This window comes from Equus przewalskii, chromosome X (genome assembly GCF_037783145.1).
Source record: "Equus przewalskii isolate Varuska chromosome X, EquPr2, whole genome shotgun sequence".
NCBI lineage: Eukaryota > Metazoa > Chordata > Mammalia > Perissodactyla > Equidae > Equus > Equus przewalskii.
The window spans coordinates 5,562,212-5,585,336 of record NC_091863.1 but is presented as its reverse complement, the minus strand read 5'-3'; the positions used below and the strand labels follow the sequence as shown (position 1 = coordinate 5,585,336).

The window sequence follows — 23,125 nt, the reverse complement described above, 5'->3', positions numbered from 1 at the left end:
ATTCTTTTAGAATTGTTATATTGGTGAAAAATTGTACATGTGTTTTGGAACATGCTTGGGAGAAGTGAACACTAATAAACCTGGGTTAAGCTCATAGAGGTCCTGGAAAAATCTCATTGAAGAGCTCAAGTTTTTTAAATTAAAATACCTAAAAATGAATTGTTCATATGCAACATTAAAGAATATAAAATCTAAAATATTCTCATAAGAAATAGATTGGTCCTGGGGCTGACTCCGTGGCATAGTGGTTGAGGTACGGGCATTCCGCTTTGGCGGCATGGGTTTGTGGGTTTGGATCCTGGGTGCAGACCTACACCACTCGTCTGCCATGCTGTGGTGGCAACCCAGATGCAAAGTAGAAGATGATTGATACAGATGTTAACTCAGGGTTAATCTTCTTCATGCAAAAACCAAAAAAAAAATGAGGAAGATTGGCAACAGATGGTAGCTCAGGGCTAATCTTCCAAAAAGGAAAGAAAGAGAGAGAGAGATTGGCTCTTAAGGAATCAAGAAGGAGACATTACAGACTCTGTTTTCATCAAGTTCTGTAGCGCTTCTTTTTTTACCCCCAGCTTTACTGAGATACAATTAACAAATAACATTGTATAATTTAAGGTGTACAATGTCATGATTTGATGTACATATATATTGCAATGTTTACCACAATAAAGCAGTTCTTTTTAAAGTTTAGTAAACATCAGCATTTCCAGGAGAACTTGTTAAAGAGATTCCTGGGCCCGATCCCAGGGGCTCTGACTCTGTAGATCTAGGGGCAGCCCATGAGTTTGCATTTCTAATAAACTCCAACGTGACGTTCATAGTGCCAGTCATTGATCACGCTTCAAATAGCATTAGTGTGATGAATTGACAGTTGATACGTGGGCAGTAGTTTGTTTTCATATAAATATTTTTGACTGAAAAAAATGGCAATGGAGGGGCTGGCCCCGTGGCCGAGCGGTTAAGTTCGCGCGCTCCACTGCCGGCGGCCCAGTGTTTCGTTGGTTCGAATCCTGGGCGCGGACATGACACTGCTCATCAAACCACGCTGAGGCAGCGTCCCACATGCCACAACTAGATGGACACACAACGAAGAATATACAACTATGTACCAGGGGGCTTTGGGGAGAAAAAAAAAAAGGAAAAAATAAAATCTTTAAAAAAAAAAAAAAATGGCAATGGATATTTGAAAATTGTTTCACAAGCATAGGGTCTTCCCGTTTATCTTTAAAGTATATCTTTATTTTTATTTATTTTTTTTTAGGAAGAATAGCCCTAAGCTAATATCTGCCACCAATCCTCCTCTTTTTGCTGAGGAAGATTGGCCCTGAGCTAACATCCGTGCCCATCTTCCTCTATTTTATATGTGGGATGCCTGCTACAGCATGGCTTGATAAGTGGTGCTCATGTCCACGCCTGGGATCCAAACCTGCGAACCCTGGGCCACTGAAGTGGAGTGTGTGAACTTAACCACTATGCCATCGGGCCAGCCCCAAAGTATATCTTTATATTAAAACAGGGAGGAGGTTGTTAGAAAGTAGACTAAAAAAATAGTATCGGTATATATCCTGAATTGTATATTATACATGTCTGAAATTTAACTGAGAATTTTGATCCTAATTGAAAAGTTTATCAATAGTGAAACAAAAATCATGTAGATAAAATAGTCATGAGCTTCTGGGAGCCAGGGGTATGCCGATAGTTAGATGGCTGACAACTCTACATGACTGTTAATTTTCACTAATTAAAATTTGCATTAAAATATAATTTTGAGAATCAAATCTCCATTCATATGAACATAACATTTTAATTTCAACCATGAGGGCTGGCTGTAATCTCTTATTTATTACTACATATTTATATAGTAGTATAGTACTATATTTTATGTATTATAATTATATATTATATGTAGAACTATATATTATACACACAGATACTTTTTTATTCAACACTATTATTATTTATTATGACGTTTGTTATTGAACAATGGAGCCGAGCTATTACCTTTGGCTTATTAAAATACATATGGTAACAAATTATATATATATATTCAAACTTTATTCTGAAACTCTCATGTCAGAATCTAATGTTCAGGTTTATTCAATATATTTCAATAGAGTAATTAAACTGAGTGAACATTAATGTTGTCGGATTCAGTGAGCTAAAGACGTGAGTTAACAGCAATATATATGTGTATATATACATACTTACATGTATTTAATACAGAGCAATTTCACTCAGTCACTTACAGGAGAGTATACAAAAAATAACCGTATTTTGCCAATTTAAAACCAAGTTAATATTAAAATTTATAAGAAAAAATTCATCTGTAACAAGCTTTAAAAAATATCTCTTAAATTAAAAAATTTCTTAGCCAAATCGTTCAGCCTGACAATGAACATCACCACTTTTCCTAACTTCACCTCCACACTGTGCACCTTTTCTTTTTCAATAGTGTTGAAATAGACATTTTTTTGATTGTTCTGTAATGATGCTCCTGCTCAGATTCAGATTATGCGTAGTTAAAACCACCCCCTGGGAAGTTGGATTTCCCAAACTAACTCGGAAAAGTAGGTGTTGAAAAGGAAGGAGCACAGGTGAACTCTTTGCCTTGTGGCCTTGTTTCCTCTCCGTGTTTGTTTATTTATTCCTGTTGTTTATCTCTCCAGTGCCTGGAGCCCTGCAAGGAATCCTGGGACCTGCGGAAGCAGCAGTGCCAGAGCTTCTGTGAGGTAAGAGGGCTCCCGGGCCCAACCAGAGGTGCTCGGGGCACGGCCCTCATCTGGCAGTGCCCCAGTGGACTCCCTGCCAGAAAGGCACTGCATTCTTCTGCAGCTTGGGGAGTTCAGTTTACTTGAGGGGTGCGTGCCTGCGTGTGTGCGTGTGTGTGTGTGTGTGTGAATTCACATAAAAAAGAAAAAAATTTTGAGTCTTCTTAAAACCCAATCACCTACTGCTTCCATTATTGGTTAATCAGACAGGAAAAAAAAGTGTTACCTATGCTTGCAAGACTAGAAGCTTTTTTATTTTTTTTGGCGGAGGAAGATTCGCCCTGAGCTAACATCTGTTTTTAAAGGTATAAACTGTTGCCATCCTCCCATCTTACATCCTGGCTATTCTACGGGTAATCCTCTGCATGATGTTGAGATTTTCACACTGTGTGGGAGAAGCCACCCATTTTATTAGTAGTGGGATTTCTCAAAACATTTTCATCTCACTGTTCACCCTGTGGGCTCCCTGTATCCTGGACAGAAGGCTTATCTACTTTCTTTTTTTGTTGAGTAAGATGGGCCCTGAGCTAACATCTGTGCCAATCTTTCTCTTTTTGTATGTGAGCCACCATCACAGCATGGCCACTGATAGACAAGTGGTGTAGGTTCACCCCCAGGAACCAAACCCAGGGCTGCCGAAGTGGGCTGCACTAAACTTAGCCACTAGGTCACTGGGGCTGGCCCAGGCTTGTCTACTTTTAACTGTATGAGAGACATCTTACTTGCTCTATGCTCTGAGTTAAATTATAAAGAGTATTATCGTCCCGGGAGACCAGCGTCTAAAATCATCAATTATGATGAAGAGGGGCCCAGAAGGACTGCTTTGCTGGACTCCCTCCCCGAGGGCAAACCAGAGATCCGGGGTCTGGGCCAGCCGGGGATCCGCTAAGATGCAGCCAGGAGGATGTGAGCTAGGCTGACTACACAGTGGCCTGTGAAAGTAAGGAGAATCGGAAAGTCGGTGCGCTCTCGTGGAGAGCAGCAGTGGAAAGTCCACTCCGGCAGTCCGAGGAGCTCCACTGAGGCTCTTGGGAGCGAACCATGGCTTTGAAGTGACGTGATGTGTTAGGGCTTCCCTGAGTGGAACTGAGGGCTGCTCGGGAACTCTTCCGAACCATTCCAGATGGACATAGTAGTCTGGTCTTCCCCGCCTGCAGCGAGTTTCACCTTGGAAGGCACACAGATTCCACTCTGGGAACATGGCTGTAGAACCTTGAGGAAAAAGATGTGCCATGCCGTGCCATTTTCCTTACAAACACAGTACCCCTTAATATCCCTGACTCTGAGTTGTTATTTTATGTCCAATCCCTGAGAAGGAAGATATACTTGAAGGTCATCTAAAACCTTTCTCCCTGGAAATTCCAAATGTGATAGCTCCCTGTGTAACTGCTGTTCTCTCTGAAACAACTCTGAGGCCTTCTGAACCAAATCCAGTTTATTGTGTACAAATTGTCAACTGCTCTGGCAGTAAAGGTTAATTGTAACTTGAAAGGTGGGAGAAATAGAGGCCAGTTAATGTGAGGAACTTTATGGAGAGCCCTCAGCCCAACAGTCAAACTACTCAAACTTTCATATGCGATTTTAGTTCCTTTGATTGTTCTTATGGTTCTTATAGGGGTTTCTTTGTTTCTGGTTTATTTTGCAGTAAATATCTGACTATTATGCCGAAATAGACTGAATCCTGAAAAAACTGATCCCCGTTTCAGCATTTTCAAGGCTAGTCATTCACCGAGACAGACCTAATACAATCCTGTCCGTCCTCTTGCTCGTCACATTATTGGTTAAGAGTGCACACAAAGTCCATATTGTCATGCACCTAAGCTTTCCGTTTGAAAAAGTTCAGACCCAGAAGGACTCTAGATTTTATTCTTCTACAGCAGAAGCAACTAGACTGTTAGACAGATTTGGCCCGATGTGTTTATTTGCAAGATAGCTGAGCTTTATTTGTCTTCTAAGGCATGAGTTTGCAAACCACGGCCCACAGAGCAAAACTGGCCTGCCTCTTGTTTTTGTAAATAAAGCTTTATTGGAACACGGCCGCACCAGTTTGCTCACGTATTGTCTATGGCTACTTTTGTGTTACGACAGCAGAGATGACTAGTTGTGACAGATCACATGGTCCGTCAAGCTAAACCTATTTACTGTCTGGCTTGTTACAGAAAAAGTTTCCCCACTCCTGCTCCTAAGACAAAGAACGATAGTCACAATTGTATCACAAAACCCACTTAACCAACCTCCTAGAATGTTGTTACTTCTTAATCTGTCTTACCAGCACCCATTTCTAAACATAAAGCATTGTTCTTGGTAATTTTAATTATAAAATAAACTTTCCTACATGGAAGAGACTTTTGGAGGCATGTTAATAATAACATACCTAGAATTGGTTCATGGCTTCCTCATGTATTGATCTCTAACTTTTCAGTTGATTATCTATACAATTCTACTTTTGTTACTTTCAGACTGGTACCAGAGTTAATAATGTTATTTTCTAAGGGAAGAGGTTAAGTGTTTGTATTAGAACAGGAATCTTTCAGGATTCCTTCTATGGACCATCTGGGATAATTTTTCCTATATCATTTTTTGGAACATGTTGGGTCGTGATAGGTGTATAGACAGATCCTGCTTTATTGCTTTTGTTTATTAACTAACCATTATCTCCATCCTCCTATTTAAAAAAAATCTTCAAAACCACAACAAACCATTTTTCCTACTGATCATAAAATGCACATCTCCTCACATTTAGATGTTCCTTACTTACAATTGATGGAATCTAAAATTATAAATGAAAATATTCTTTTTCTTTCTTGATGGTATATAAAATAATCATGTCTGTTAGAACTGATGTTGTCTTACTTTTGATGAAACGTGATATATCATAGTTTATGAGTGACCTTGCTCGATCACGCACCTCCCGTCTTTAATTCTGATGTTCCTGATTTCATGACGTCCCAACCCTGAGAGGTACTCACTGGGATGTCAACATTGGCGGTATGAAGTGTGTACTAGGGGTCCTGGAAAGCTGAGGCCCCATCTGCTTCAGGGGTCAGTCAATGGGAGAGGTACCTGTTGTTTATATTAAAGCTGTTATTGGATCAACCTGGGTTCTGTAGAGCTAGTCCTTGTCAGTGTGAAAATAGGAATAAAAAGATGGTTTCCACTGTACCACAGATACGATTGTTGAATTTTTTCTTTGTGTTTTTTCCTTTTCAAATTGGTTTCCAAGCTTATTACGTTTGATTTTCATAAAAATTCTTGGAAGTTAGGTCTGAATTTCACTAGATGAACTTTTGAGACAATGGAACTTACGCTCAAGGAGAAAGGGTTTTATTTGCCCAAGATTATGTGGGTAATCGGTAGAGGAATAAGATCTAAAATCCAGGTGGTGTGACCTCTAGTTACATTTCTTTCCCACTCTACTCTGTCCCAGGCACCTCCTCCTGACTCTACTCCATGTCACAGCATACGGAGTAGAGGATCAAGGCTTACTTCCTCCATCAGGAAATAACGAATGAGCCTGTCTCTAATGTAAAGTCGTTGGCCCAACCATCCGTACCTGAAGAGGCTTAGCCTCAAACATGAGGAAGTTTGGATTATGCAAAATCATGGTTAATTGATGGTCCTTCAAGGAGTTGAAGGAAGAACAAGGCTCCTTCTTACTTCAGGGTGCTCGTTAGCCACAGAATGTTCCAACGTGACTGAAAAGAGACCTCAGAAACTAAAGGTGTTAAGATCGATCTCGTTCCTATGTGGGGACTTATTGCACTCAAAATTGTGATCCTCCGCTGCTCCATAACCCAGTTTTATGTCTTAAAATCGAGGGTGTGCCGTAAACGCATCCCTTCAGGATGTGAGCAGAGACTTCCCCTGCCTGGGAACGGCTGGAAATGAGTTAAAGGCACTGGAAGAAGATGATGAGAGCTAAACAGGAAAATGATAGCATTTGCCCCAGAAGTGTGTGCGTTGTAGGGGTGGGGGGAGCTCAGCACATAGAGTTTGGTACAGTTTAGTAATCTTTGCTTTAGTGGAGCAGAACAATAGCTTACCTGATTAGAATATCCTTGTGAAGGGACAAGTGGAGTTGATGCTCTTCTTTTTGATCATATACATTTCTTTTCTTTCTTGGAGGTTGGGGATATACCAGAGCCTAAATAAAATAAAGCTGGCTTTGGGCGCCACATCATGGGAGTCACAGATACAATTGCCTGTATTCTTTTGAAAAGTCAATTAGTGAACCATCCTGAGTCCACTAAATTAGCATCCAACATAACAGATGGATTCAATTTTTATTAAAAAGATTCCCTATTTTGGAATAGTTTCCTAAGAAAGCTATAGTGTGGCTCATGGGTACTCGCTTTAGGGAGTATTAACATTGAGGTACTGAGTATTGAGTAATGAGGTAGTATGAGCAATGGTTAAGAAACACAGGCTCTTTCATTTACTTGCACAGTCTTAGCACTCGAGCAAATGAGAGATGGTGGTGGCTAGTCCAGGAGGGTCGTGGTGGAGGTGGTCAGAAATGGTCAGCACATAGTTTGAAGGTAGAGCCAACAGAGTGCGTGACAGATTGGATATGAGGAATGGGAGGAAAAGAAGAATCAGTGACCATGCCAGGGTTTTTGTCATGAACAACTAGGGGACTAAGGAAGTTGGGATGACTTTGAGATGATACTGAGATGTAGAATATGTGACAGGCACAGATTTTTGAAGGGATAGGTCAGAAATTTGGCATTGAGCATGCTTATGTTTGAGATGTAAATGAGACATCCACGTGAGATGTATCATAGGCACATTCATGAGTCTGGAGTTGAGAAGAGACATCTAGGCTGGAAATAGAAATGCCATCAGTGATAGATGGTATTTAAAGTCATGAAGCTGGATGAGGTGACAGAGAACAGCTGCACAGGTTATGCCCTGAATCACACCAGTATCAGCAGGATATGGAGAAGAGGAAGACCCAGCAAGTGAGACTAAGGGAGGCCAGTAAGATGGCAGCGTCCAGGGAGGGGGGAGTTCTCAAGGCCACATGGTGAAAGCTTTTCAAGAAGGAAGAGGTGATCAGTTACACCTGCAAGAATGTTGAGGTCTGAAAATTGACCGTTGGATTCTGCAATGTGGAGGTCATTGTCAACCTTGATCAGAGCACTGTTGTTGGGTGGCTGAAGAGAAAGCCTGTCTGGCATGTGTTCAAGAGGAATGGCAGGGAGAAACAGAGAGGGGGGTATAAAGAACATTTCAGTGAGCATTGCTGTAAAGAGAAGGAGCAAAGCGAGGTTCTGGGTAGAGGGGGAGGTAGGTAATCAGATATTTAAGTATTTTCAGGTTGAAGAAATAACCACGTAGTGTAAGCAGATGGGAATTATCCAGAAGAGAGGGGTTGATGGTAGGGAGAGGGGAGAATTGCAGAAGCACGTGACCTTAAGCGGCTTGGTGTCCATTGCACACATTGAGGAAGGTTTGAAGTGGGAACAAGGACCCTCCCCCTGTGTCACGAGATGAGAGAATATAGGAGAATACATGGGTCCAGATCCAGGTGCACGGGTGGGTGCGAGGGTGGGTTTGTGGACGTTTTCTTCTCAATGCTTCCCTTTTCCGGTGAAATAGGGAGATTGGCTGAGAGCGCGAGCGGCAGAAGGCAGTGGAGGCTGCGAGGACCGGCGCAGAGTACACTTTCCAAAAGTGTTAGTTTCTATTACTACCAATAATGAACTTTTATTTTTACAGAAGATAAACATTTGCCTTTAACATTTTCATAAGACATGCAAGTGTTATTTACATTTCTGGGGTGTGATCCCCGGGCGGTTGGGGAGAGTGCAGATTTTGTCCCACTTTTCAACATGGCAGTAGTGGGAGTAACAGAATTGAAACGTTTCAAGGAATGCCTGTGAACTTTTATACTTGCTGGGAGATTTCCTCTACCAGCCATCTTATAAAGGAAGTTTTCCTCATTGTATCGAATTTTATAGTCCTGGAAAATGAGAATATCAAGAATGTTGAATTACTTCTTAGGGTTGTTCAGTAATTTATTGACCAGGGGGAACATGTTCTCCATAGAGAGTAGGCTGTTTTTTTTCCAAATAGTAAAGCTCAATTTTCACTGAATTTTTATATGGTGCTGGGGAGTGTAGAATTATATGAGACTCAATTGGAGGAGAATTGATGAGTTTTGAAAATTTATAAGAGGCTGAGACTGGAGACTATTCTGAGTGATTTAAGGACCTATCTTGTCTGAAAAGAGGTAGCCACGTAAGGAGTTAGGGGACTAGCATGGAAATTGCAACAGCATCCAATTTCAGTGAAAAATAAAAGATGCCTGTAAAGCACTTAACCAGCTCTGAATATAAGAAACATTAGATAAATATTAGCTATTTTCATTATGAAGGAGGAGGGCAAGGTCACCACTTGGGAATTCCGTGATAGGTCGGGTCCCACTGAATTTTGTAGTCAGGAGGTGACTAGAAACCTGCGTCTGTGGGTTCTGTGGAGCAATGGTAGTCACTGCCTACGACTCTGGCTCGTGGAATAAAGAGTAGAGGAGGGGATGTAAACCGAATGCACACAGCCCTTTCTATCATCTGTTCTTTCTATAAGATTGTCTTTGTGGGACAGAGGAGATAGTAGAGGATGATGGAGGGGGCTTCCATTTTGAGGAAGTGGTTTTTGTGTCTTTCTCCTTTGGGAAGACTTGACTACATTTATATGCCAAGGGGAATCTTGTCAGGAGTGTGAAGTTGGAGGGATGTCGCATAAAAAGCACACACTCCTGGAGTAAGAAACTAGGGATGAGGCAAGTTTCAGCTCAGAGATGGAGCGACCCACGCTTCTGCAGATGCCAAACTCTAGCTCCCGGGATGATCCGGACCATGCTTTTCAGACTTGATTGTGCTCACAGATCACCTGGGAGTCTTGCTAAATGGCAGATTCTGATTCAGTAGCTGTATGCCGTGGGCACAAGTCTGCATTTCCAACGGTCGATGCTGATGCTGCTGGACCAAGGACAAGCCCTTGAGCAGCAGTGTGTGGGTAGCCCTCTTTGATGCTGGGGTTTCCTATCGAGCACTCACTTTGAACTTCCTAAATTCTATGAAGTCTTTTGTGATTTCTTCTATGATATTCTATAAAGAGAAAAGATGCAGTTGCTGATAATGATTGAAAATAAACTGATGAAAATGGTTTTTAAAAGTGAAAAAAATGGGGCTGGCCTGGTGGCGCAGCGGTTAAGTTTGCATGTTCTGCTTTTCGGCAGCCTGGGGTTTGCCAGTTCGGATCCTGGGTGCAGACATGGCACTGCTTGGCAAGCCATGCTGTGGTAGACATCCCATGTATAAAGTAGAGGAAGATGGGCATGGATGTTAGCTCAGGGCCAGTCTTCCACAGCAAAAATAGGATTGGCAGTAGTTAGCTCAGGGCTAATCTTCCTCAAGAAAAAAAAAGTGAAAAAAACCCCACATTCTTTTATCTTTCACAACTGAAAATTATAATTTTTAGTTTGTCTCTATCTTCCAATGAAAGGTATTTCACCGTGTATAGAATTCCAAGTTGACAATTTTTGAAAAATTAGTACTTTTAAGATCCCTCTTTATTTTCTTCTGTCTTGTATATTTCCTGAAAAATCTCTGACATTCTTACTTTTGTTCTACTGTATAGAAACTTTTTATTTCTCGGTCTGCTTTTAAGATTTTCTTCCGATATCTAGTTTTAAGCAATAAAATGATGGTATGCCTTGACTGGATGTTCTTTATGTTATTTCAGCTTGGAGGTCATTGAGATTTTTCTAATTATGGGCTTATAATTTTAACCAAATCTTTAACATATTGGGCAATATATTTTTTCCATCCCATCCTCTGTCTCCTATCCTTCTGAGACTCTTAACTATACATGATAGGCCACTTTAGAATGTCTTCTGGGTCAGCGAGTCTCTGATCCTGTTTTTCTCCATTTCCCCTTTTTGCTTCATTTGCTAGTTTTATCGCTGTGTCTTCAAGTTCCCTTCAAGGTGTTCTGCAGTGTCTAACCTTCTGAAAATCCCATCTGGCTTATCTTTCTTTTTCTTTTCTCCCTATTTTTTGGTTGTGGTAACATTGATTTATAACAGTATGTAGATTTCAGGTGTACATCACTATAATGGAACTTCTGTATACATTACATCCTGTTCGCCTCTAACAGTCTCATTTGCATCCATCACTGTACAAATGACCCCCGTGACCCCTTTCACCCTCCCCCCCCCCCCCCCCCGGTAATCACCAATCTCTTCTCTGTATCTATGTGGTGGTGTTTTTTATCTCCCACATGTGAGTGAAATAATACAGTGTTTGTCTTTCTCCATCTGACTTATTTTACTTACCATAACACCCTCTAGGGCCATCCACGTTGTTGCAAATGGCAAGATTTCATCTTTTTTTATTGCTGAGTAACACTTCATTGTATATATGTACACCACATCTTCTTTATCCGTTCACAGGCATTTAGGTTGCTTCCTAGCCTTGGCTATTGTAAATAATGCTGCAATGAACATAGGGATGCATACATCTTTTTGAATTACCATTTTCGTGTTCTCTGGATAAATATCCAGAAGTGGAATAGGTGAACCATATGGTAGTTCTATTCTTAATTTTTTGAGGAACCTCCATCCTGTTTACCATAGTGACTGAGCCAGTTTGCACTCCCACCAGCAGTGTATGAGGGTTCCCTTTTCTCCACATCCTCTCCAACACTTACTTCTTGTCTTTTTAACAGAAATCTGGCATATTTTTTATTTCTTCATTTTTACTTCTGGAACTTCCATGCAAGTCTTTTCCATATCTTCCATTTCTTTCCTCCCTGTTCATGTTTTCTACATTCCTGGGCACACGGAGCGTGTTTATTTATTTATTGTTTATTATCTAATGTCCTTTTCTGCTAACTCTATCACCTCTATCATTTCTGGTTCTGTTTCTGTAGATTCCTTTTTTCCCCACTATGTGTCATATTTTCCTGCTTCTTTGCATGCCCAATGACTTTTGATTGGACGTCAAATTTTCATGTTCTGAATTTTGCTGTGTTTCTCTAAAAAGCGCTAGACTTTGTTCTGGCACGTAGTTAGTTGCTCGAGGTGGCTTTGCTTTTTGAAACATTCTTAGGCTGGGTTCAGAGCAGCCTTTCTGTAGGGCTAATTTCTCCTCGGGACTAAGGTGACGTCCTTCCGAGGACTCTATCTGATGCCCCATGTGTTCCGCATCCTCCCCGCTCCTCCTGTTTGGATGTGAGTTCTTAGCCTTCTGAGAACCCTGGGAACTGTTTACTCTGTGCTGCCTGGTTGTTCAGTCCCTGGGCTTATGCACTTTCACCCCGTGCACGTTCGAATCAGTGTCCAGCCAAAAGTTCGAGCGCTTCCTCTGCAACTCTCTAGGGTTCTCTCTTTGCATAGTTCCATCCTTCCTTTTATTCTGCCCACAGGGTCTATTCACTTCAGCCTTCTTCAACTTGGAGCTCTTCCTCCTCAACTCAGAAAGTTCCAGGGCTTTCCTTGAGTCACCACTCCCTGCACTGTGGACTTGAAACTACCTACAGCCATTCTTTTTGACAACCTTGGGCTCACCTCATCTGTGACGTCTCTCAGGGTGTACAGTCCTGTGCTACTTGTTGGCCAATGTCTGGAGAATAAAGTTGTTGCATATATTTGTCAGTTTTACAGTTGTTTCCAGCAGGAGGTCAGTTCCCACATTCCTCAACAGGCAGAAGTAGGAGGCTTTTGCCAAATAAACCAAATTAGTTGAAGCTCTCTGTGTTCTGATCACTCTGGTTTTGCACGATCTGTCCCTTATGGCTGGAAAGCACCTATGTTCAAATGCTACCCTTAACTCCTTTCTTCTCTTAATTTAAGACAGCTGTCATATCCTTTAAGTGCCTTCTTTGACCTCCTTCTCTTGAGTTAGTGTCGCTTCTGTGTTTTTTAGCCTGATATTCATTCACTCACTGTACAGTTCTGGTTGTTTACATCTTGTCTCTCTCCTGAAGGGCAATCAGAATGGGGACAGAGGCTATGACTTTGGCTCTCGGTGTCCTTACCCTATGACACACCGCTGGACACTGTTCAAATGCTCTTTGGCTATGTGCTACCAGTGGTTCTCGTAGGACCTGTCCACGCGTCTGTTATAGCGCTTATGATGTGGTGGTGCAGTTGTTTCAGTGTCCATCTCCTACAACGGATTAGGCTTCTCTAGACACTGATAGTCTTACTTCTTTTTCACATTGGCGTACTCCTGGCTAGTACATCCATATAGTGCTCGAATCCAGAGTTTCCCAACTCTGGCACTATTGAGATTTTTTAGTTAAATAATTCTTTCTGGTGGGGGGGCTGCCCTGTGCACTGTAGGGTGTTGGGCAACATCCCTACTCTCTGCCCACTCCGTGCCAGCAGCAGTCACCTCCCAGCTGTGACCACCAAAAATGCTTCCAGACTTTGCCTAATACTCCGTGGGGGCAAAATCTCCCCCATGGAGAAGCACTCTCCTAACCTATGGTATCTGTAATTTCCCTGGCACGTTCGTGATGACGAAATGATGTTCTATTTACACTAATTTTTATGTCACTTTATGATGATCCAATCAGTCTAAAAGTGGTATGATTTCCACATAGTAGTGTATAAACAAAGGAATAAGAGATTTCAAGAAAGATTACTTCTTGTGTCTACCTTTATTTCAATAGAAATTAAACTGCGTAGTGATTTTGCCTGTTTGTTAGTAAACATAAACTGTAAGGGTAGTTGGTAATAATTTTCATACCTTCTTCTGGTCGTCATTAGATTCCTAGTACCTAGGGGCCGGCCTGGTGGCACAGCGGTTAAGTGCGCATGTTCCGCTTTGGCAGCCTGGGGTTCACCAGTTTGGATCCCGGGTGCAGGCATGGCACCACTTGGCAAGCCATGCTGTGGTAGGCGTCCCACATAGAAAGTAGAGGAAGATGGGCACGGATACTAGCTCAGGGCCAGCCTTCCTCAGCAAATAGAGGAAGATTGGCAGCAGTTAGCTCAGTGCTAATCTTCCTCAAAAAAAAAAAAAAAAAAGATTCCTAGTACCTAGAACACCAGGTTGGTTTATGAATCAGTATGTAAATGCTTCCATGGGCTAATTAGTTCATAGCCATGCCCAGTAACTCCTATTAACAAAATGCAGGAAGGATGGGAGAGAAGGAAATATGGTTTAACTAAAATACCCTAGCTGTCCCTGATTCTGTAGCAATCTTTGAATTTCTGGAATTGTTTATGGGCTCAGTGACCTTTCAAAGATCTTCCAGCAGGATTCTGGAGTGTTGCTCCCAGTGGAGAATCTAAGCACTGATACTCCCATACAAGGTGATGCATTTGTCTTCAAAATCAATAGAAAAGCAGGGCAAGGAAGAGGAAGCCGACATAAACGTCAGTCAAGACGACTATAATTTAACAAAGGGGCATGTACCCATAGGACAGGGACTTCCGTAAAATGCGTGTTTCTAATTTTTCTCCTGATTTTGTATTATTCATGGTCAAAGTCTTTAATTTGCCTGGGAACCAAATTAATTGTAATCACATCTAATAAATTAGTATGTATAATTGAGTTTCCAAGCAAATTATAATTGTACTTCAAAGCATAAATTAGAAACATTTGTATTGGAATGATTTTCCTATTTCGTGTGTACTTAGAATTTAGAGGTCTTCTTTGAAAGATACAACTGATAGGGATTTTTTTAACAGTATAATATTTTGATTATTTATAGAAAGTATGCATGCCTGTTAAAAATTAATATAACAAACTGCAAAGGAGAGTAAAACCAAATGGTTCCTCCAAGTTCTACCATCCAGAGTAGCCGTGCTTGCCTGTGCAGGAGTCGCCATAGCTACCCTAAGCCTGCTCTCCTTAGACATTCCTACTGAAAAGATTGGCCCTTGGCTGGCATCTGGAAACTTAGATTTGGGGACGGTTCCCACCATTCCCTAATTGATAAGAGGGGCTCACTGTTCCTAAACTATTAGTACAAACAATGTGGTTTATGATAAACAGCCATTTCCTTCTGGGACTCTGGATTTTTGGCACATGCTAAGTGGGAGGTGCTTATGTGACCAGCCCCCAATAAAAACTCTGGCATTGAGTCTCCACTAAACTTCTCTGGTGGACAGCATTTCACATGCATTGTCACAACTCATGGCTGGGGGAATTAGTGCATCCTGGGAGAAGACTCTTGGAAGCTTGCTCCTGGTTTCCTCTGGACCTTGCCCATATGCCTTTTCCCTTTTGCTGATTTTGTTTTGCATCCTTTTGCCGTAGTAAAACGTAGCCATGAGTATGACCACGTGCTAAGTCTTGTGAGTCCTCCTAGTGGATTACCGAACCTGGGGATATTCTTGAGGACCCACAGTGCGTTAGGCAAACATCTCATCAGCTATCTCTCTATGCATGCTAGCTTTTAATAATGCTTAAAGTTAAATTTTATTTGAATGTTACAGAAGAAAAAGGAACCTCCAAATTTTACAGAAAAAAGATTATGAAAAATATTACAGGATTAAAATTACTATTTTTTAAGTCCAATATTTGCTTTATCATTTACTGATGTCTTAAAATTAAGTTCAATTGAGGCTGGCTCAGTGGTATGTTGGTTGGGTTCATGTGCTCTGCTTCAGTGGCCCGGGGTTCACAGGTTCAGATCCTGGGCATGGACCTACACACCACTCATCAAGCCATGCTGTGGCAGTGTCCCACATACAAAACAGAGGAAGATTGGCACGGATGTTAGCTCAGCAACAGCCTTCCTCAGACAAAAAGAGGAAGATTGGCACAGATGTTAGCTCAGGGTCAATTTTTCTCACCCACCCCCCAAAAATAAAAATATAAAATAAAATAAAATAGAGTTCAAGGTAAGTCACATTCATATGTGTCTCACATTACTCCTTCTACTTACCAATTTTTCTAACATATTATTTTTCAAATTTTAGATTTATTATATAAAATTATCTTCCTTAACCATCATTCCGACTTTATTTTTAATTTTATATTTATGTGGTTGATAAAATGATTACTAATTCCTTTATGTCAACTTCTTTATTCTTGGCTTTCTAAATTTGATTCATATGTTAGTTTGCTTTTTTTTTTTTTTAAAGATTTTATTTTTTCCTTTTTCTCCCCAAAGCCCCCCGGTACATAGTTGTATATTCTTCGTTGTGGGTCCTTCTAGCTGTGGCATGTGGGACGCCACCTCAGCGTGGCCCGCTGAGCAGTGCCACGTCCGTGCCCAGGATTCGAACCAACGAAACACTGTGCCGCCTGCAGCGGAGCGCGCAAACTTAACCACTCGGCCACGGGGCCAGCCCCTGTTAGTTTGCTTTTAAAAAGGAGTCCTAGATACCATTTTCTTTCAGATTGTTCATGAGAAACTTTGCCTATTGTTATACCTAAAGTCCAAATTGAGTTGGACAAATATTTTTTTCTCACACAATATGTAAGCATTGTTTCATTTTCTTTGGCTACCAAATATTGTACTAGCCCATCAATTCTTTTCTGTTTTTCTATAGAATGGCTGAATTTTGCCATTGTTTGGTTTTACGAGAAAGGCTCATGGGTGCTGTATTCTCTGAGTCTTTTTGTCTTTGAGAATATTTCTGTCACACATATATTTGAGTAACAACTTGGCTGATTATATATATACATATATAATATATAGTTTGTTTCCTTACTATTGTATAGCCATTGCTCTATTGGCTTCACACATTAAATTTTGTAGAGAAAATTGGGGGCAACCAAATCATAATCAACAACCTGGATGTCTGAAAAATTATATTTTTATCCTTGAAGTTCAACAGCACAAGCTTTATATCAGTGTTGCTTGTTCTTATCAATATTCCTTGAACTTGACTTTCTTCTGATTTTCTGATGTATGATTTACATATATACCTGTGTAGATATATGCCTTTGTTTCCCTCTGCTCTATTCCTTGATCTTTCAGGAGTGTTGGAAGTTCCCCAAGTGATCCTAATAGGGAAGCAAGTTGAGAGCCACTGGCTTAGCTCTCTTCTTATTTTACCCTGAGATATGGTACAGGTCTTAGAAAAACGTTGGCTATAATAGTGGCCTGTGCTCTTACTTGTTTTTTGATTTTGGATAAATTATAATCTCCCTGGGCTTCTGTTTCCTCACTTGTAAAGTGGAAATAATAATGGTTGTGAGGACTGGAGAGGAATAGGTGAGATGAGCTAGTAAGGCACCTGACAGAGGATGAGGGACATGGTAGATCTCCGGCATCCATTATGGGTTAACTACCACTGCTGTGGTGATGATGGCAGTAAAGGTGGTGGTGATGACGATGGTTATGATGGTGACAGAAAGCTCATTTCAGGGGATTCTGTATTCAAGGTTGCACTTTTGTTTATTGGCTGGAGCAGGAAGAGAACCACCCCACAGCAGGCCGTATCTGTATCTCAACCTGTATTTGAGATTTGGCATATGGGACAATTTTGTTGAATTGAACCTAATACCAACTGAAGGTTTCTCTCCATATCTGAGGCCTCATGTTTGTGTGATTTCTAACATATTAAGATGATTTACTGAATTGGATGTTTTTATGTTCATCATTCCATGATTGCTGCACAGATTATTTTATGGTGTAATACCTCACATTTTATACCAAATAAAATGAAGATAGTAGGGGCTGGCCCCATGGCCAAGTGGTTAAGTTTGTGCACTCTGCTTCAGCAGCCCAGGGTTTCACCAGTTCGAATCCTGGGCACGGACATGGCACCACTCATAAAGCCATGCTGAGATGACGTCCCACATGCCACAGCTAGAAGGACCTACAACTAAAAAAAAAGTACACAACTATGTACCGGGGGGCTTTGGGGAGGAAAAGGAAAAATAAAATCTTTAAAAAAAAATGAAGATAATAGTATCCTTTTTGAAAGCATCCAAGAACTGTTACCCACTACTGTTAGTATTTCATTTTATTTTTATCATTTGCCATGGGAAAGTTTTGCTTAGCACTTTGTCCGGGTAAGGCACTAAAAAACACGTTTTAGTTTCTTAGTTAAGAGATGACATGTAGGCGAGATTATAAGAGTTAACTATATAAGAAGAACAAAAATTAATGAGTTTAGTAATTATGATTTTTCCAAATTTAAATTGGAGCCAATGACCTGGCATAAGATTGCCATTTGTGTGATTTGTGAAATTGTTCATATGAATAGTTTTATAAAGGAATGGTAGTTACATTAACTTTACAATTAATAATTTGCCTGAATAGACTGGATATAATTGTATAAACAAGAAGTACAGCATTTAGCACATACATCTGTGTTGCCACATGGGTTTTCATTTACCATGAAGTCGATGGGTATTATACTCATAATGATTTGGAAAACTCACACCTTTCCTGAAATTTTCACATTCCTCTTGACAAGTCTAGGAGGAATTAACTGGTGATATCACAGGAAATATTACATGCTTACTGGTCAGAACTTTCTTTTCTGGCCTCCAAATGACCTTTTGTTCACAGGATTTCCAACTGGCTATTAGGGGACCAATTTACACATTTTCTTTATGTCTAGAGTATTAATATTCACACGTCATTTTCTCTGACCTGTGTGCATTTTTGTCCTTATTCCATTCAACTGGTAAATTCTCATTAAGCTACGATTAAAGACCTAGTGAGAAACCTTGTGTCCAGATACCATATGTTCTCTAATTTATATTCAGACCATTAATATTTTTCAACCTAATCCAAGATAATTATCCAAGATAATTAACAGAGAACATCAAAAATTGCCTTCAGTAAGTATAAACCATAGAACAGCTAAATAGAACTCCTCTGTAAGATTACTGAGCCAAATCCATGTATTTGTAAAATGATCTTCATTAAAAACTTAGACTGTTTCCTTCTTATAAATTCCAACAGGACCCAGTTCATTCTATGCAGATTTCAGTAGTCTGTTGGAAACTTGTGGATGGTCACACTGTAGAAGAAGCAGAGCCAACCTCCAGTCTTTGGATCTTAGAACAATTTTTGTCAGAATAACCGAAGGATCTGGAAAGGTTAAACAGTAAACTTGTAGCAGTGGGAAAAGAAAAAGACGCCAGTTACTCTATTTCTGTTGAGTACCTGTTGTGGGCCAACCCTGCACAATAGTGCTAAGTTCTTTGCTTGCACAATCTCACGTAATATTCATAACATTATTTCTATTATTCTGAGCTCGTATACCCGTCTAGAAAACTCCAGTGCAAAGATGAACGTTTTTTTGTTTCCATGGTCCTCAAAATAATCCCCCCAAAATCACATTTTAGAATCCATACCAAAAAGGAAGAATATTGAACCACTCTCACCTCCACTGGAAGATGTAGCTTGTGGGGCTAGTATGATCGTTCGTTTATGCTCATTGGGAACGCATGTTTCAGATCTGTGTAGGCCACTGTTTTTGTTTATTTGTTTTTAATTCTGCCTCACAGCTCAGTAAGTAAGTTATTAAGATGAGGAGGTACCTCTGCTCTCCCTCCCAGTTCCGGGGTGTGGTGGTTGGCACATGGGTGATGAGAGTAACACATGAACAGAGAGTCCAGGCATTGTTACCCGATGCCTGACTCATACCCTATTTTCATATGTGAAGAAGTTGAAACTGCATTAATTTGATTATAGCATGGTGCAAACTCAGTCACTGTGATTTCCAAGTTAGCAAGCAGTAAACACTTGTCAGATTTAATAAAATTATTTCTACTTGGAAATCTCAGCTTGTGTGGCAAAGGCCAGTGATTTTACTAACTAAGTATTTTCTTTTAGTGCGCGTAATGTGTACATTTTGTTGAAAGAAGAAAGCTGGCAAACACTCCATAATTGTCACAGACCCCTTCACATACTTCTCTGATTGCTCACTTAGGTTTTGACCTAAATTTAGAACTTCAAAAGCCAATGAAGTAAAATACATATAGCAGCTAACAGAAAAATGAACTATGAAACTGAGGAAGAGAGAAAAGCCTCAAGAACTGATGATGCCTTCAATGTTTAGAAAGTTTTGGGTTTTCTTTAATTAACTAGCTACAAATTTGTGGTAATTCAATATTGAAACCAGGGCCTGCCTTCTAAGTTTTACCTGGAAAGTTCTTAAATTGAGACACTATTTCAATCCCGTCAATTCATGTTATTTTCAAATTTTGTATATGATTAATTATTAACAGTCCATTTCATTTGACATCTACAATTCTAATTCACACCTTGGAATGATACTTTTTCTAGCTAGTGTTTCTAGTTTTTCTCCCTCTGTTCATTAATCTAAGAGTATGAAATATTTCCCTCGTATTTAATTGTCGTAGAGATTTGATGCCTTGACGTGCATTAAATTGACAATATCAGAAAAACTCTTGTGGCTATAAGAGAACAGCACTGCTTGACGCTGTATGCGTCCTCAAGGAATCTACAGATTTCTAGCTCTTACACAGATTCTTTTTTAATTGTGGTAAGATATACACAATATCACATTTACCACCTTAACTCTTACGCAGATTATTAACTCAATGTCGTTTGGGGAAAAGAACCAGGAGAAGCATGCGAGAACAATCTGTGCTGGTGTAGTAGTCATCCAGGGGTTACTGGGATATGTCCTTGCTGAAGTTCTCATGTTTTGGGTTATCAATGGCATTTCCAGTGATCATCAATGTGAGAAATAATAGGCTATAATTAACCCTCTTTTGGGGAAAGACTTAGAGACATTCCTATCTTTCTCTCCTCCCCACTCCCCAAACCAGGGACTTTGATAATGGTGAGGGTTTTTCTTTCCTTTTTTTTTCCCTTAACATACCTCTACCATTGTGTGAAATGCCCTCTCATTAACAGCCCTAACCAATCGCTAAGCCTGTCTCCTGCCAGGTTACCTACGTGTTACCTATCTGAGTAGAGGGTCATACTCCATCATCAGTGAGGAGTGGCAGGCAGCATGCTGGCAGATGTTACCCGGTGTCACCAGACAGTCAAGAGCCCTATTTGGTCATTACTGAGAAGCAACAGGCAGCACGTGCTCAGGTCGTGCCAGGTGTTGCCCAGGTGTTACAGGTAGTAGGTGTTAGTAGATGTTACCCAGCTGTCGCCACATGGTAGAGGACCATATTCAAGTCATCAGTGAGGAGCAGCAGGCAGTCCACTGGCAAGTGTTACCAGGTATTCTTCAGGTGTTCCCCAGGTGTCACCAGGCGCTACCAACGATGAATCGTGGTTTGGCGTCCGTATGGAGCAGCAGGCAGCATGCTGGCAGTCAGCCACATATGATGCTTGCATTCTCCCCCGGGTTTGTGTTCACCAATGCTACCACATTTATTTCTGACATCACTGGCTCTGATTTGACATCAAATAATAAACAGAAAGCGCCTTCCTTGTTCGTCTCCTGCTTCCAATGTCAAGCAGCTCTGATAGGCGTTCATGGGAATCACTCTCAGATATGGGTCTTCATTGGTTAGGGCAGACTGAACTGTCATCACAAACAGAGCCCAAGCTGTTCAGGAGTTTGAAGCCATGCGGGTTCACTCTGTGCGCACGGAGCAGCTCAAGGCAGGCTGCGTGGCAGGGTGCTCTTCTCCATGTGTCATGCTGCGTCCTGCTGTCTTTCCTTTTGTGGTTCTACCATCGTCCAGGGCTGTGGCATCGCCCAAAGCCAGCCAGAAGGGGAGAAGGTGGATGTGGGAGTGCCATCCCCACTGCCTAAAAGCCTAGGCTCACCGTGGCACGGAACTTCCCATCAGTGACAACGCGGCCACTTCTACAAAGGGGTAAACAGAGGGCTGGGGATTTTACCTGGCTGGACAGGTGTGTTGCAGGGAAAATAGGGTTGGAGGGACAGGGTTAGGATTAGAGTAGCTATCTTGGCAAGCACCTTCATAAAAGCAAAAGGAAGGTTAGGGCGAAAGTTAGGATTATGGCGATTGTCCTGGCAGCCGTCTTCCCGATGCAAAAGGAGGTCCAGAGCAGGGACAGTGCTGTTCCCTTTCTTCCCCTGGGTGAGGCTGCTGTCAGGGCCTCAGCAGCTCCCTCTTCACATTGCAGCTCATGTCCTAGGGATGACCAGGTGCTGTCCTAAACCATTTTGTCCAAGCAAAAAAGATACGTTTGATAAATGATTATTTCCATGACTCGTGCTTTTTTGATAATGCGCCCCCCTAATAAGTCAAGAAATACTGTTCTCACTAACGTTTGATTGATTCTGGGCTCAAGCAAAATGTCATTAGCTAGATGCTTTTCAGAATTTGACACCACATCACAGACAAATATGTGTGCCTTGGCTTTGAAAGACAATTCACGTTCTCTTACTGCACAACCCATTGACACTTCCACAGTGATAAGAGATCCCACGTGCACATTAATTCTAAAAACTGGATGCTAGTAAAATATGTTCAGTTAACTGAGGCTTAGACCACTTTTTGATGAAATATCAATACATGTGTTACTGCTGTGAGAATTGTAATGGTTCCATAGGGCGACAGCTAACCTCTTTTGATTAGTATTTACAGGATATGAAATAAAAATAAGAATGACTCATTAGAGAAAGAAAATATATGTATGTACACAGTAGTCTAAAAAGGCCCTTCAAATTGGACCTAACATGTTTTTTGAATATCTGTAATCGATTATTTGACAAGTGTTTCTGAACTCAGAATACAACCTGTGAATGTGTGTGTATAACTGATATGTATCTGTTGCATGTAATAAAAGTTACAACTCGTGGGTCATATCCCTTTAGGAAATTAGCATAAAATATTACTTCTTTAGGGGGAACAAAGAAAATACATTTATTTTGTAAAACATTCAAGGGAAATTTTGACAAAATGAGAGTTTTGACCTTTCTTTCCAATGTCGTGGAAATCAGACCTCATGTGTCATCTTTAAGGAAGAAGTTTTTCTGTTCTCCCCTAGCCTCTGTTCCCCAAGAAGAACTACGAATGCCTGACGAGCTGTGAGTTCCTCAAGTACATCCTGTCGGTGAAGCAGGGGGATTGCCCCGCTCCGGAGAAAGCCAGCGGATTCGCCGCCGCCTGTGTTGAAAGTTGCGAAGTTGACAACGAGTGCTCTGGGGTTAAGAAATGTTGTTCGAATGGATGTGGACACACCTGCCAGGTGCCCAAGACGCTGTACAAAGGTAAAGAGCAAGGCAAGGATGTGAAGGGACCTTCACCCTCGCAGGGGTTTGTGTGTGCACGGGGGAAGGGTGTCAATCAAAGACGTCACCATTGCAAAAAAAGACAAAACTTTAAGAAAATGTAATTTGCACCATATGCAAACATCTGGAAATATTAATGGGCCATAGATTTCAGCCACAATGAACTCATATTGGGGAAGAGCAAATCATTCATGTTAATTTTTTTAAAATTTAGCATGTAGGAAGAAGA

General features: G+C 40.9%; 1 protein-coding gene across 1 annotated transcript in view; it reads left to right on the top strand.

Moving 5' to 3' along the window:
* Positions 1 to 23,125, top strand: part of ANOS1 (anosmin 1) — a 180,994-nt gene that overhangs the window by 100,661 nt on the left and 57,208 nt on the right. Inside the window, exons 3-4 of the mRNA XM_070606649.1 lie at positions 2,667 to 2,729; positions 22,653 to 22,875. Coding sequence (XP_070462750.1) covers positions 2,667 to 2,729; positions 22,653 to 22,875 — 286 coding nt within the window. The remainder of the gene's footprint in view (positions 1 to 2,666; positions 2,730 to 22,652; positions 22,876 to 23,125) is intronic.